General features: G+C 41.3%; 2 protein-coding genes across 7 annotated transcripts in view; both read right to left on the bottom strand.

Moving 5' to 3' along the window:
* The window catches only part of engl (endoglin, like), an 18,101-nt gene extending 11,411 nt beyond the window's left edge, over positions 1–6,690 (bottom strand). Inside the window, exons 1-6 of one of the 2 annotated variants that reach the window (XM_042220267.1) lie at positions 6,318–6,690; positions 4,661–4,776; positions 4,027–4,199; positions 2,236–2,373; positions 1,980–2,154; positions 1,554–1,725 (exon numbers count right to left, since the gene is read on the bottom strand). In XM_042220267.1, coding sequence (XP_042076201.1) covers positions 1,554–1,725; positions 1,980–2,154; positions 2,236–2,373; positions 4,027–4,199; positions 4,661–4,730 — 728 coding nt within the window. In that variant the 5' untranslated portion in view covers positions 4,731–4,776; positions 6,318–6,690. The remainder of the gene's footprint in view (positions 1–1,553; positions 1,726–1,979; positions 2,155–2,235; positions 2,374–4,026; positions 4,200–4,660; positions 4,777–6,317) is intronic. The other variant, XM_005926715.3, reaches the window with a different exon arrangement.
* A 2,206-nt stretch (positions 6,691–8,896) lies between these two features.
* Positions 8,897–16,434, bottom strand: part of pkn1b (protein kinase N1b) — a 40,554-nt gene continuing 33,016 nt past the window's right edge. For all 5 annotated transcript variants that reach the window (XM_014334985.2, XM_014334986.2, XM_042220266.1 and 2 more), the window contains 10 exons: positions 14,683–14,774; positions 14,229–14,301; positions 12,952–13,043; positions 12,635–12,811; positions 12,138–12,200; positions 11,974–12,050; positions 11,736–11,878; positions 10,232–10,339; positions 9,967–10,047; positions 8,897–9,886 (listed from right to left, as the gene is read on the bottom strand). In XM_014334985.2, coding sequence (XP_014190471.1) covers positions 9,683–9,886; positions 9,967–10,047; positions 10,232–10,339; positions 11,736–11,878; positions 11,974–12,050; positions 12,138–12,200; positions 12,635–12,811; positions 12,952–13,043; positions 14,229–14,301; positions 14,683–14,774 — 1,110 coding nt within the window. In that variant the 3' untranslated portion in view covers positions 8,897–9,682. The remainder of the gene's footprint in view (positions 9,887–9,966; positions 10,048–10,231; positions 10,340–11,735; positions 11,879–11,973; positions 12,051–12,137; positions 12,201–12,634; positions 12,812–12,951; positions 13,044–14,228; positions 14,302–14,682; positions 14,775–16,434) is intronic.

Below are 16,434 nucleotides of genomic sequence, written 5' to 3' on the forward strand. Positions count from 1 at the left end.
CCCCCCCAATAATCAGACCCAACCAATATAAGCCCCCCAATAAAATTATGAATTATCTTGCATAAATAGGCTGTTGATTTTCTTTACTTATTTCAGGTATTACCAGCAAGATAGTTGCATGTTTAATCGTCTCGGAATTTGTGTTTGTGCTGTTGGTGAATTATCTGATAATAATATTAAGGCTTACTTTGTGGTTCATTGTACTAATATACTGTACACTCTGAAGTGGTTTTCTTCTTTGTTAACCAATGTGCAGGTATGTGTAGCAGTGTAATGCAGCCTCAAAACCAGGCTTGATAAAGATACCTGACAAATAGAGGTGGGTTTAGAAATTGATTTCCCCGATTCAAATTGATTTTAGCGTGAGTAAAGCAATATCGCTTCATGAAATCCTGGATCGATTTTTAAATATGAATGTATTTTGCCAGAAACACCAGAATCTCAGCTTAAAGCCCACAAAACAATTTCAGCGACCACCAAACAGCTAAAACAGCAAACGAGAGCAGAAACGGATTCTGCAAAAAGACGTAAACACAAAGCGCGGATCGTTCAACCGACGTCACGTACACGGACGGTGCTGATGCTGCAGGTTTTGTCGCTGAACCAGCAGCAAAAGATCAAAACTACGCTTCACGTTTGATAAACATCGTCACTAATTCCCTCTTACTTTTGCTGTTTTGCTTCCACTACGATAAAATCCCACTTCCTGCACAGCTTTCTCTCCCTCAGTGTACTTCAAGAACCGTTTCCCATCTCAAATCTTGGTTTTCTGCATTATTCGCTTCCTTATTATGCACCAGTCTACTGTTGTGTTCAGCGCTGTTGCACATTACTTTTTGTTTTATCTTAAAAATAACCTCCGACAAGAAAGGCTAATTTCTGATGTTCATACCAGAGAAACTTAAACTTTTACAAAATATGCCAAATTGCAAAACGCTTAGCTGTGTCTCTAATAAAACCTCTGTAACTTTGCTCAGCCTACATCAGGTAATTTTCATATCTTGATTCACGGTTTTCTTCATCTTTTAATTTTCTACAGAATATTTTTAAGGCGGTTATCTGCCATAAAAAGCCAGGCCAGGAAAATCTGCATCATGTTTTTCTGTATTTTATCCTCCGTTACTTTGACACGATGCTTACATCTCTGATGAAGTCTCACAAGTATCAGCTTTCTTTTTATACATAGATATAAAAATATGGATATGTACTGATAAATGATCAGAATTATAATATGAATTATAATTATAATATTACAGAATAATACAGAATTATAATATTATAATATGTATGAGTCAAAATTGAATCAAATTGGGACCTTGTGAATGAGATTTGAATCAGTTGTAGAAATCAGTGACGATACCCACCCCTACTGACAAATATCATCATTTCTGCCTAGAAAAAGCAAGATGGAAAAACCCAAAATGCTAAAATAAAAAATGTCAAACAGTGAAACAGAAAACATTGGCTACCATCATTTATATACAGGCTTTGTGGCTGTAAATAGATTCTAATTTCTGCTTTTGCCAGGACATCAAGTGGTTGCTTGTTCTCACCCACAGAGGCCTGAGCCTGATGAATGGAGCTTTATTACGTGGACCTCAGGGCTAGCTCCGCCTACATTCAAGTGGGCACAACCGTGCACTTCCTGTGGCTGCAAGTCAGAGGTCATGTAGTTGCGAGAGATGAACATGGACTGCAGCTGACACACAGCAGGCAGGTTTGGATCTGTAATATGGAGACAAAGTAAGAGAAAGTTTAGAAATGGAAGCTGACCTAATACAAAAGTCCGGTAGAAGCAAGAGGGGAAATGACTCATCTGACTCATAAGCCATCAGATGTTTGGATTCATCATTTGTTTATTTTACCGTAAACTATTTTTCATTTGTGGATATTTTTGTGTATAAAAACCGCAAAGCTTAAATACAAAATCACCACTAAATTCGATTTTTGAGCACAGGAATGTGGATTTGGTGGCTCACCCTCTCCCAGTTGAAGGTAGACTCGATTGCCATGTGATGAGTGTGTCAGAGAGGACAGGTTGCCATGATGCTTCAGAACCCAGCGATGCAGCGCACGGGGACGAAAAGGCAATGAATGCACCGTCTGGACGTGCAAACGCAGGGCGCTGGACTGTACGCTGGCGTTTGAGGACACCTAGCAGTTGAAGGCAAATATATAATGAATGAAACTGCAGAGTGCACTCAATCAAAACTGCTCTTCTGCACAATGACTGACCTGCACCAGGACCTGGAGGTTGGAGGGCAGTCTCTCGGCCTCCAACCACCAGGTAACTGGGACTTTGGAGATGAGCACTAGGTGGACAACCCTCATAGGAGAAGGAGACAGAGACAGAGGCTTCATCAGCACTGTCACCTATAGGGAGGAGAGGAAAAGGCAGTCCGCTGTACGTTCAGCACTTTAAAGGATAAATGTACTTATGAAAGTTAGGGTAGCTCCAAAGCTAACCACATGTAGCAAACTTAACTTAAAATACACCAAACACATTTACAGCACTTGTACAAATAAAAATGTAACAAATAGAATAAAATAAAACTTATTTGTTAGTCTTGTATTTGTGTGCCTGTGTAAGCAGCTAGAGCAATTAAATACATTTCAGCATTTTTGGTTGGGAAGCTAACGCTACTTAAAATGTTTGGTAGCACTTTATAATATGACCCACAACTAACAGTGTAATTATATGTACCTACAAAGGCTTCCCAGCAGATACAGTAGAATAAAGGGGTAGAAATTCAAGTTTTCACAAGAAAGAAGAAATAATTCTATTGTAAGAGTCGAGGTTTCCTCACTTTACAGCGTAAGTGTAGCTTGTTTATCCACTAAATTACCCAGAAGTCACACGTCTTACAACTACTTACAGTATAGTTATTTCTTTCCTCTCAGATCATCTCAAGCTGTGTTTTTTTAACATAGCAGTCAGTTGACTACACTCTCGTGGACTCTGCAGTCACAGATCTCGATCCAAAAGATCACCCTTGGGATGTGGTGGAATCAGTGATGCAACTGTGTGACGCTATCGTCTCAATATGGATCAACATCTCTGCAGCCCCCTGTTACAGCTACAGCTATGCCTCAAGGAAGAAAGGTAGTTATAAAGGCAATGGTGGTTCCAACACAGTTGTAGCAAGATGTACCTAATAAAAGGGGGAGGGAGTATACATCTCCAGTGTCACAGTGTACTAAGCCTGTGATCTTTTGCACAAATAATCGTCTGTTCACCATCGTGTTTGACATTTCAGTTACATTTTTATCATAATTAGTCATTCTAGACTTACAGGAGGTTTCATGGAACTTTGACCCTCTTCCTTCCCCCAACAAGTCACAGAGGTTTCTTCCTGTTAAAAGGGAGTTTTTCCTTCCCACTGTCATTAAGTATTTCCTCAAAAGGGGGTCATCTGATTGTTGGTTTTCTCTGTATTTTTGTAGGGTCATTAGCTTCCCATACAAAGAGCCGACTGTAGATGTAATTTCACACAATATAAATAAAACTATCATCATCAATCATCAGTGAGAGTTTGCACCATATTTAAAGAAATTCACTCAAGACTGTTGTGACTTTTATTATAAAGAAATGTCCACAAGATCATGCTGAGATTTACTATTATTTATTTATTTTGATGTTTTCCCATAAAATCTGCCTTTTTATAACAGAATCAGCTCAGTGGTGCTACAGTGAAATTCTGTAGGTAATGTCTTTGTGATATAAAGGGAATTAAATGGATTTAAAAAGCTTATTTGAGATAGTTGAGATGTTTAAAGCTAAACATTATCATCACATTTTAAAGGAAAGCATTTGGCAAAGAAACCTTGTTGTTCATGCGTGTTTCTGCTCTTAGTTTACAATCAATGAGACTGATTGATCAGCAAGTGACTGGAATCACATTTTCCAGCTTTCTTACGGCCTATTTGAGTCAAAACTTTAAAGCTAAAACTCGGACTCAAATAAAAGCCCCCCTGCTCCTGAAGCCGGGGTCCTTGGTTTTTGCTAAGTAATCGTTAGTCGGCTACCTTGTTTTCTGGGCTGTTGGTCACTCTTCTTAATGCAATGACATGAGTCTCCTTGTTTCCGCGTTCTCTAGCAGCACAGCCGGGGCCTGCCTCGAACCTTTCCAGCAGACCCTGAACAGGGTGTCGAGCGCCCACTGGACCAGCCACTGAGCAGTGCAGCTCTCCACTCTGAGCTGGAGAGGAACAGTGCATGCATCACTACAAAATGTGTTAAACCTGAAATATATATGCACAGGAAGTACATTCATATCTGCTGCAGCAGCGTGATCACTGTGTAAAATAACAAATAACATGAGACATGAGTGCTTCTCCCTGCAGGCCTCGCTGAGTTTCATTGTGAAACATTGTGTTTCTTCTCCTCCTTTCTCTCCCTCTAATGTGTGGGTGATACAGTACTCTGATGTTTCTACATTTGCTCAAATCCCCGCCTGGGGGTGGGTGGGAACTTGTCCAAGAGAAAACTATGTAGCAACTTTCACTTTCATTCTGACACTTCAAGTAAAGACTTTTGACTTGGGCACAGGAAATACCACATTTACAATTCGCTATGTCTTCACGACACAATCCTCATTGTTGCTGGTCTAGAAGATAAATACGTCTCTTGCTGTCTCCTGCTGGGTGTCGTTGGACTTACCTTCTGGGTGCTCCAAGAGGAAAGAGAGAAAGAATAAAGTCCATCCAAGTCCAGACAGCGAAGGCATCATGACAACTGCTTCACCAGACTGACCGAATGCTTTTTTAGTGTAACACCTTAAAAACACAATCAAACATGAAGTTTATGTGTGATTTTTAACTAAGAGTTATCTCAGTATGCCTGTTTTTCGCCAGAGCAGAAAAGCTTCAGATAAGTTTGATTAGTAATGATCAAAATAGGGACTGTTGGTTGAAAAAAAGCAAGCAACCTTGATATACTCCCCCTGGACACATTATTAGAGACATCTGTTCAACTGGCCATTAATGTAAATATCTCATCAGCCAATCACATGGCAACAACTCGCATTTAAGCATGTAGACATTGTCTGAGCTTCAGACCAGGGGAGAAACCTGACTGATGTAACACTGACATGGTCGTTGGTGCCAGACAGTGTGGTTTGAGTATTTCAAAAACTGATATTTTGCTTGGATTTCCCCAAACAATGATCTCTCGGATTTATGTAGAATGGTTCGAGAAAGAGACAACGGCAGCTCTCAGGGAGAAAATGCCTCACTGATGTCAGAGATCAGAGGAGAATAGCCAGAATGTTTCGAGCTGAAGACGACAATAACTCAACGACCACGCTTTACAATCAAGGCATGAGTAATAGCATCTCTGAATGCACAACTCTCTCCCACATAAACAGGACCTCATCTGTACCCTTAATGATGAGTTTTGATACCTTAGTAAATATAAACAAAGATGTTGTTTGATGAACATTAGAATAGTTAATGTGTTTTTCAAAGTTTAGGTGCATCAGCAGAGACCACCCTCAATAATTTCTGATGCAAGCACAGTCTATAACAGAAACTGCCCGGGTCAGAAAAGAGATTCAAGCGTCACTCTTAGTAGGCTTTCAAGGATAAAGAGTTAATGTACCTATCAGCTGATGGGGATAACACACCATCAGGTAACATCATGGATGTGCAGCAGCTGTTTGATGCTATCAAATTAATATGGACCCAAAACTGCTGGCAGAAAACTGCTGAATAGAAAGGTGCACCTAATAAAGTGTCAGTTTAAAAAAATAAACATTTAATAGCAATAATTAACAACCAATCAACCAAACATGTTCCTCTGGGAAAGAGTTTTACAAAATGAACTGTCACAATAAAAAAGTCTTTTAAATAATATAAAAAAACTTTCGTCAAATGTATTAAAACAAAGCTTTTATCAAACCATCCTGACTTAAGTGCACTGACCTCTGATTTACTCTTCTCAGCTTGTTTTTTCTTTTTGCTCGCAGAAATGCGCTGACATGGAGCAGAACGTGCTTGAGCATCAGTCTGATCCATGCATGGTCCACGAATTTACTGAGAACCAGTCCATACTGCTCAGGAAATCACGCAAAACATCCTGAGCAGAACAAACACGCGCTCTGCAGTCTGTGTGAGAGCTGCTAACTTGATTCATGCTTTAAGATAGTGAAACATGGAGACTGGTGTTCTCATAAATGTATTTTTGTTGCTGCTGTTAAATTCCAAGAAAGTTCCGGACAGATAAGTCGTGCTAGTCGAGTCTTCAGGAAATTGCAGGATTCCTAAAAACTCTCTCCCCTCCAGCGGTCTGCGCTCTTGGGGTGAATACAGTCACTCACCTGCGGCTCCTCGAAGGTACAGTCTGACTGCTGGTCCAGCTGTTTGCTTCAGACTTCACTGTATTCACAACTCTGCGCACACCCCTCTCATTTCCTAAACACACTATCACACACCCTCAACATGTCAAACAGACCAAATACAGAATAAGAATAAGGAAAAAAAGCGCAACTCTCAGCTGTGCGGGCCATCGGGCATCTTTAGCCCGCTGACGTGCGTCTTGTAAGAAATAGATTTCTCCGGGTGAAATTCATTTTACACATGGAGTAATGCCGAAGGGGAGGGGGTGTCGGGGGGTGGGCAGCTGTAAAGAAGGGGCAATGGGAGGGACTGCGGGATGGTGTGACAGAGTGGAGAGAGAGACGGCGAGGAGAGGAATAAAAGGCTCTGGAGACGTCTCCAAACGTAGATGGTAACAGGAAGGAGGAGTAGAGGGAGAGAAGGAGGGAAGAGGAGGGAAAGAGGAGGACCAGGGTGGACCTCAGAAGTTTGACTGGCAGGGGAAATGTGAGGGTGATACCGGGAGGCGGGGTGGAGGGTGGTGGGGTATTTAAAAAACAAAAACCCAGACACACACAAACACACACATTAACTGGTGTGTCTTCTTATCTGAACCTCTGAAACACCTTTCTAAAGAAAACATGATAGCAAACCAGTGAAAGCCCACAGCAGCTTCTCCCCAATAAGCAGCCTGTCAGAGCTTCATCATCTATTTTATGTGTGGATGGGAGGGGCTTGTAAGATCTTGTTTTTTCTTGGCTTTCAAAGTGGAAAGAAGTGATAACAGTGAGCATACATTGTCGAGGCTGTGATTTTGCTCACCTGAAGACCATAAGAACTGCGCGCACAGAGTTTTTAGCTCCATCTTTGGTCTCCCCACTCTCACTGCTGAGCCTGCACTGTGGTGTTGAATAGGCAGTATAAAGGCTTTTTGCCTTCCGGCCAAAAATGTTACTATGGGAAAGGGAGTCTGCACCAAAGCTGTAGAGTTGTGAGCACAACAACTAAACAAGGAGATAATTCTGTTATAAATTTCAGAAAAGCCAAAGAAATCAGGCGTGATTTCATGTTGTTATGGACGTGTAGACAGTCCAAATACCAAAGTTTTGCATGAGACAAAAATCTTAAACTGTGCTTTAACAAATGGGCATATCTTCTGAAATGTGAAGCCGACATGGATGTGCCTGAAACCTAATGTCTTTCTAATGGTCAGCAGGGGAGACTCAGCTGGCTGCTTGATGAAAACACAAAACCTCAGCTCCCTCTCTCTTAAAGCTTTCCTGATGAGTCGTGGAGGAAAATCAAATATCACCTCATGATGTAGAGTTTCAAAAAACCCAAACAGATTACTGCAGATCGTGCATTTCTCTGACTTTTACAGTGTCTACATCCTTCTTTTTATATACAGCCCATTAAGTAAACCTGAAATGAATCAGGGGGCTGTACCCAATCAAAATACAAAGATTCTCATCATATCATTGTAGATGTCACAGTAACAAGACTTACAGTATTAAAAGACTCAGATTTTTTAAGAACAGACTGCACACCATGCCGACCTCTTTGTAAATCACCTTGTTGGTGCAAAAATCCTATTTTATGTCTGTCAAAGTGTTTTATCTTAGAGTCGACTAAATAAATGGGAACAAACTGTGGTTTAGTGACAGGCTGCAAGTAAATAAAGTGCAATTTTTAAACATGATCTGTGTCTCTGTACTTTAATTGCATAATAGTTCCCTTAAAGCACCAATAACGATACCAGCTGGGACCCTGACTAACTCAGACATGTTTAGTCATCCTTTTACATTTTACCTGTTTTTTTTTTTCCATCTAGGCCTTAGTGAGCAGGGATAATTGATCCACTCCCCAAATCCAAAATGCTGTGGGGTCAGTGCGACACAAGAAAGAAATTACACGCACATCTGTGTGCTGCTCTCCTGCAAATCACCTTTCAATTAAAGCAATCACAGAAACTCTGGATACATCTGCGCCATCGCTCAGTCAAAACTCTTTGGACTGGTCTTTCAGCTACATTGTTAGTTTTCATTTTTATTTCATTTTACTTATTGTTTAAAACATTTCCATTTGGGTTTTATTCATTTTAATGCCACTTTTAGTCCTTTTATTTATTACAGTACGGGGGTTTTCAGGTATTACGATAAACACCAAACACTTTTAGCCTAACAAACTGTTTGTACTGAAGCTTCCTGAGGCTTGTTGACAAATATCACTAAGCTGATATAGAATTAAAATCAAACACACTTTCTGATTATTCCAAGTTTATCTTAATTCTGTAGGCTCAAAACATTTTTTCAGGTTTTTGTCTATTTTTTCGTTTTTCTTTAAGTAAACAAAACAAATTCTTCACACCTCTTTTTGAGTTTAGTTTAATATAAAACCACAAACCTATCGTAAAGAAACATTTTCTTTGAGGAACCTGGAGTTCAAATCATTTCTTCTATCCGGACCGATAGGTTTCCTTTATCGCTCACATGAGTGTGCGAACAATTTGCTGATGTAAGAATATACAGCAGACGTGTGTGTTGTTGGGGGGGGGGGCATTAAATCACCAAATTTTCCAAAGTTTGGGTTCACATTTTTACTGAGTCAACACATTTCACCAGCAAATGACAGAGGAAGAAACACAGATGAGGGAAAAACAAAACTTTAAAATCACAAAAATTGTAAAAGCTTCCTGTCTCTGAAAAACGATTGGAGTCAAAAATCTGTGTTGTACCAAAAGTCGGTGGGAACGCAACACAAAGACGACTGAGCAAGACCCTCCACTTGCTCCTGCCTTTCTTTGGCTTAATCAAAAGAAGAGAGCCCCTCTTTCCTCTGGCTCCCCCGGGTGGTAATGTACGGGTGGTGCACGATTGCGGATCACGTGGATACATTCATGACTGAGGCAGAGGACAGTGCACATGGCTAAACACACACTGTAGCAGCAACAGACAGCAGAGATAAAGGGACGACAGAGTGTAGCAAATGCAGGAAAAAAAGAGCGCTTCCTGTCAGAATCATCACATTTTTTTCACTCTTTGTGATTTTGAGGCTCTGTGAGCGTTTCAAACAAACAGCAGGATCTGATAACCTGGATTATCTTCAGTTCTTCTCGTGACCTCCCCACCCCCCCACCCTCAAGACAGTCTGTTTGTTACTGCCTGTGTTTGGAACGCGTAATCATTGACGCTCGGCCCGGCCAGTGCTTCGTCTCACCGTGAGCACGCGGAGAAGAGAGTCCTCCTCGCTTCTCATCAACATCAAGTTCCTCTCTGCTTTTACAGCAGCCTTTCACTTCTCAGTCTCCTTTCAGAGTCTGTGGCTGGCAGTGGGGAGCTAATAACCCTTTGACCTCTGACCGCGGAGCCTAGCAGAGGTCAGAGACGTAGTCAAAATCCTTAAAGTAATCTTGCTCCCTACGGGAGAGGGCTCGGCGCTCGCGGGGCGGCGTGAGGGCGGGAGGCTCGTTGGTGAACTCCTCGTCGAAGTTGCTGACGTCTTCTTTCCCCACTATGTTGGGAACGAACGGGGGCAGGACTTTTCTCTGCAGGAGTGCCTCCCAGTCCATTACCTGAATGGGATTTAGGTTTAGGTAGCTGTCAATCAACGTTCTCGCCAAGGAAAAAAAAATATGAAAGAAAAAATGCTCACCCTGAAAAAAGGCTGCTTTTTGACCTCTTCGGCATCCTTTTCTCCAGAACCGAGACGTCTTTCGGGATTTCTTCTCAACAGCTAGAAAAAAACAAAAATGCCACTTATGAGCACAAAAAAATGTGAAGACATATCAAAACCTTCCTAAAAATCAAAAAGAAAGCGCTATATAAATGCAATCCATTATTATTATTATTATTATTATTATTATTATTATTAGAAATACACAAAAGCCCAAAATAACTTTAAGAAAGCATCGTCTGACCCGTCTCATGATGCCGATGGCCTCAGTGGTGAGGAAGCGCGGGTAGCGGACTTCATCGTTCACTATGCTGTCAAAAACCTCCTCTTCATCATCACCTGGGAAAGGAGACTGAAACAAACATTATACATTACACATCTGTAAAATATAACGTTTTATTCAACTACATTCTGTAGCATACTCATCATTAGTTACAGTGGTATTACACTGTAACTAATGACAAAATGCTGACTAAGTAATTTGATTATATGTAAATTTTTCATAGAATATTGGTACACGAGTACAATAAAAATGTTACATTTAATGGAACCTGGTCAAATGAAATTTACATGACGGGTGTAAATTAAATTAATGATTCATTATTAAGATAAATAAACATGGGGTTTATATATTTCAGCTGCTCTTTTAAGGAGCTTAGAAAGAAAAGCATCTGGACTTTTCTTTCAAAGCGGATGAGAGGTGAAACGTCTCTAAGCAACTTAAAGACGTTTCACCTCTCATCCGAGAAGCTTCTTCAGTTCTAGGGTCAAATGGTGGAGAGTCACAGATTTAAGCCCTGTGGGAGTATCCCCCCCGAGAGGGAGAAAGGACCCCCTAATGATCCTCTACCTAACCCCACGAGCCAAGGTGTGAAAATGGATGTAGGTCACAATCAGCCAAGGTTTGGGGTGAACTCACTGTAACCCCACCCTATCATGTGATTACCTGAGGTCAGAAGGCCCAGGACGAAGAACATTTTTCTAATGCATAACAATACACCTGAAGCAGCTTAGCCACCATCCTTATTTAAGTAAGACAATAACCAGACCATGTTACAGCACTAAAGAGTTTGGATGCCTAAACACCCACTGACTACCTCTGCTGCACTATGACATAAAAAGTCTTGATGCCCAATCATCCAGGTAAGTAAACCTCCAAAAGTTGATTCTGTTCAAGAGACTGAAGACCGAGACTGAGACTGAGGAAATCACGTGGATGAGTGACGAAACGTTTTTCCCACTGAAAGTGCTACTTCCCGATGAACAGAATCAACTTTTGGAGATATGATGTATAAGTCCCACATCAAGCACGAAAGAGAAAATATTCTGCTTTCAAGCCTTAAGCTAACAGCTTCATCTGCTATCAAACATTTTAAAGTGTTAGAAACAGTAAACATGCCCCTGTCATGACTTTTTATGAAACCTAAAGATGGCATCTTCAGTGTTAGTGTTTCATTTTTTGTCATTTTATTTGACATCCAGGCAGGAGATAAGAAGCTCGAAGAAAGATGGGTATTCATGACATTTACACAACCTTTTCCCCACTCCTGTCATGCTCAGTGGGAAGCTCAGAACGTAGCAAGTTATGTAACTCTGGGAATCGGGGATCATCTGATCCTCTGCGTCTGAGCTTGGGTCAGCGCTACAAGGATCATTTACCCTTTCTACCCTAACAACAATCACATGGGTGAGAGCAACGTCAGGAGAAAATGGCCTCTGTGTGAATGTGGTGACTGACTAGTTCTCACCTCTCCCACCAGCATCTCATACACGAGCACCCCGAGGCCCCACCAGTCGACTGCCCTGGTGTACGATGTGTCTGTGAGCACCTCTGGGGCCAAAAACTCAGGAGTCCCACAGAATGTGCTGGTCCTGTCTCCATAACCCATGCCTCAGAAAAGAAAGAAACAAAGGGTGACCAACATGTGAGGGTTGAGTCAGAAGGGAACAGAGGATCAGTGTGATCAGCATATGATGAACACTCACCTTCTTTACAAAGCCCAAAGTCAGCTATTTTAACATAACCCTCAGTGTCCAGCAGCAGGTTGTCCAGTTTAAGATCCCTGATGGAAGAAAAGGAATCAGATTTATGTCGACTACTTCAAAGAGAAAGGAAACGCGTTACGTGTGGAGGCGATACAAACACTCACCGATACACAATCTTGTGGTCATGAAGAAACTGAAGACCCAAGACCACACAGGCAGAGTAGAACCTGTTGTACAGACGACAGAAAGCAAGAGACGCAGAAGAAAAGTGTGAAGCAAGACTTCAGTCCCATTCCTCCAGGTGTATAAAGTCTGTGCACCGAGCCATTCATGAAAGAATGAGTCACACTAACGAGCTCGCTGAATTCAAGCTTCGGTTTGTCAAATTTCTTCCCGCCTACATATCCCACAATTAACCGTGTTATTGTAGAGTGGAAGCTTTTACGACCCACAGAAGCTCAGCCACAAAGGAGCCTACTACACAAAGTTGCAGTGCGTGAAAGTGACAGACGCTCTGTTGACTCAAAAACTGCTTCAAACTTCCCTACACATTAACATCAGCGGCAAAACTGTGTGCCGGGAGCTTCATGGCATGGTTTCCATGGCCGAGCAGCTCCTGTAGATATGTGTAGGTATACATGCATGACAAAGCAGAACTCACACAGCACGTTGCTCAGAAAAGACGTCTGCATGTATGTGCATCATGAGGTCTCCTCCTGCCGTGTACTCCATGACAAAACACACATGTTCTGGCGTCTGGAAGCATGCAAACAGGTTGACCAGGAAGGGATGGTGGGAGCCGTTGACGATCTCAAAGATCCGCTTCTCACACATCAGACTGGAGACGGACAGACAGAGGAAAGGGGGAGGGACGGGGAAGGAAGGGGGATGCACATGAGACAATCATTGTGTAATTATGAGGTGAATGAGCTCTTGTCGTGCAGCAGAGATGTGGTTAAGGTGGTAAAGCACAGCTACCTCTCCACTTCATCACGCGCGACGATGTCTCCTTTCTTCAGGGCTTTGATGGCGTACTGGCTGCCTGTTTTTTTGTACTCCGATAGCAGCACCTGAAGAGTCCAACAAAAGCTTTCGTTAATCACTTCAGAGTTTTTGTTGAGTAACTCTCTGCTAATGGAAATGAAGTGGAAAAAAGTAACAGAAGGCAGGTGTAATTCTGTAATTTTGTCTTTGTGATCCAAAAGCATATCTAATAAAGAACTCAGTACTCTCCCTCCTACCCAACCTGCCTCAGCCTGAAACCTAAAGCATTTTTCTTTTCAATAAATATGAACTTGGAGCAACCCTGCATTTATCCGGGAGGTATTTTTGCAGTAAGTGTGAGTATTTAGGGAAGTATGGTAAAATAGCCTGTATTTGTATAGCGCTTTGGTGGTGGTGGTTTATTTGGTTGATCGCAGCTCTTTATGTGTTCCTTGGGCTTCTTTCAACAGTATGAATGGACAAATTTGAGCTTTATCAGTATTTTCTGACAAGAATATCTTCGTACTCTGCAACTAAATTTGGAACGGCCTTGAACTATGTCCAGGCTGGCTGAGGAAATGCCAAAATGTTTTGTCTTACAGACACATGAAACATAAACAGATTTCACTGACAATTCTTATGGGTAGTTATTTATTTACTAGTTTATATTCTCCCCGACTCAGCTCAGATTAGCAGGTAATTTTGTTTGTGGCTCCAAACACCTGTTGCCAATAAGGAAGTTACAAAGTGCCCCCTGGTGGACAAATAATGCAAAGTCAACACTCGTAAAACGGTTAAAGGGTGCTTCCCCCCCATCTCTTCTATTATTTTTAAATGTTCATTTATCTGCTGTAATAAATGAAAACGTTCTCAGCTATTTACATCAACAGATCTTAGTTATTATAGATACAGATATATAGATGTATATAGCTAAGATCAGCTGATATACTGGTTAAGATTAGTAGATATGATCTGCCACTCACAAGTCGGTTGGATTCTGTGAAAAAGCCTAGAATTCAAAGCTCATAGGGGGTGTAATACCGAGATCTAATACCAAATGTATGATGGAAAGAAAACTGTTCAGTGTGCACGTTTCATCAATCAAACAGTTATTTCACATGCCCACTTGAATGAGGCCCACAGAGCTAAAACAGGCTAAAATGCTCCATGGAGCTGCATGGAGCTTGTGTTTACTGACAGGCTGCTAATATTAAAATACTTATTTACACAACAGATGTGTATTTGATCATTTTGAAAATGAAACACAGTACCTTCCCGAAGTGGCCCCTGCCGAGAACAGCGATCAGCTTGAAGTCCTGCAGGGAAAGAGGTCCTTTGCTGGGCCTGAGAGAGGGAATTACTATTATACAGCAAATGCAATAAATGTCTTTCATAACGTTGAACAAAATCTGTTACATACACCAGAAACTCGCTTTTTTGTTCTGCGTTTTAGCGTCTAACACAGTAAAGCATGTCTTATTCTGGGGTGACATATGCAGTAATCCATATTAATGATGACTCAGCGTTAAAATCAGGTGTTAAAAAAAAGAGGTTACGAAATATGGCCATATTGTGTGAGGGGGTGTCTTCCTGGTGTCATGCTGTGCTGGCAATATTGCAAAAGACATGCTCAGGTGTGGGTTCAAGTGTGTGTGTGTGTGTGTGTGTGTGTGTGTGTGTGTGTGTGAGACAGAGAGAGATAAGGATCTTTGTCTATTTCTGCACCTGCTTAAAGAGTTGTGGGATTGTGATCTGATTGGCGTCTCCTGAACAGGGACTTCTGGTTTGGACGGAGGCTCAATGACCGGCGTCTGTTCCTGTGATAACAGGGGAGGGGAAATGTGAAACACCAGCATACTGAATGACAAGAGACACAGGGGGGAGATAATACCAATAAGGGAATACAGCAAAAAGAGGGCAAAATGATGGAGAACATCTGTAGAAGCAGACAATCAGTCAGTGATGCTCATCGAGCCGGATGGTCAGATCCCCCTGTTGGCCGACAGCCTCGCTCCTCCCCTCTCCCCTGTCCTCCTCGCTCCCCTCTCACTGCTAATTAGTTGTCTAAAAAACATCAGAGTAATTAATCTCATAATACTTCAACCCCGCTGAACACACCATCTGCCACGGGCCCCTCTGGCTCTCTCTCTGCTTGTCTAAATCTGTCTGTCTTCCTCCCTGGCCTCTGATATTTAAAGTCACACTAGCTCTGCTGGTATACAGTGTACTGACAAGCCATGTTGCATAAAGTGTATAATTTGGATTATTACATTTAGAATGCAAGGAATGAAATCACCAAATTAAAGCTTATATTTGAAAAGATGATATTTTGTCTCCTTGTTTAGTTCCTGTAATAATGTAATATTATTTAAATGGATCATGGTGCTTTATAATGTAAAGTAAAGACCCTACAATAAGACAGAGAAAACTCAGACGACACCCTATGAGCAACCACTTGGCGACAGTGGGAAGGAAAAATCCCTTTTAACAGGAAGAACAGGAAGGGTGTTCCCATGATGCATTGAGTATTTCTTCTTCAGTCACCTTTCTCACTCACTATGTGTTAATAGACCTCTCTGCACTGAATCATACTTCTTATTAATCTCTGTCTCTCTTCCACAGCATGTCTTTATCCTGTTTTCCTTCTCTCACCCCAACCGTTCCCAGCAGACGGCCCCTCCCCTCCGTGATCCTGGTTCTGCCGGAGGTTTCTTCTTTTCCTTCCCACTGTCACCAAAGTGTTTGCTCATAGGGGGCCATATGATTGTTGGGTTTTTCTCTCTATGTATTATTGTAGGGTCTAGCCTACAAGATAAAGCGCCTCAGGATGACTGATGTTGTAATTTAGCGCTGTATAAATTAAATTAAATTTCTTTCACATGCTAAAATAACAGAAAAAGGTCTGGTAGCTCGTTGCCCAGACAGTCTTGTATTTTTAATAATGTCCCTTTTTTCTACAGTAGAACATTTCTACAGTAGATACAGCAGATACTGGAAAAAGAGGAAAGTTTTTGTCATTTAATTTTTAATCTACTCCTTATTTACTTTGGTATTTCATGAATGGTCGTGGAGGAGATCTTAATCAGTAGAAAAAGCTGCAAACTATAAATATATAGTTAAAAGTTCAAAATCTATGCACTCCTTTACTTTTTCCAAATCTTTCCAGAGGGCCGGATTAGAATCTTTGCTGGTCCAATTCTGTCCCCCGGGCCTTATGTTTGACATTAGCCTATTCACTTATGTGATGCAATTTTAAATAAATTAAATGATTTAATGTCTCTGGATTTAAACCAGAATAAACTGTGTATTTTTGATAATCGTCATATTCTTTAAAGCAGTTCCTGAAAATTCTTTTCCTTGTATTCTTACTGAACTGCATTGTTTTTAATAATAACTGTTTCCCTTTCACAAGTAAGTGAAAAAGAAATAAGTTTAATTTTCAAGCTCAGTTGGTTCTTTGCTTCGCTGTCACAGCTC

This window comes from Haplochromis burtoni, unplaced genomic scaffold, assembly GCF_018398535.1.
Source record: "Haplochromis burtoni strain Fernald_Lab_line unplaced genomic scaffold, NCSU_Asbu1 Contig_45, whole genome shotgun sequence".
In the NCBI taxonomy this organism is placed as follows: domain Eukaryota; kingdom Metazoa; phylum Chordata; class Actinopteri; order Cichliformes; family Cichlidae; genus Haplochromis; species Haplochromis burtoni.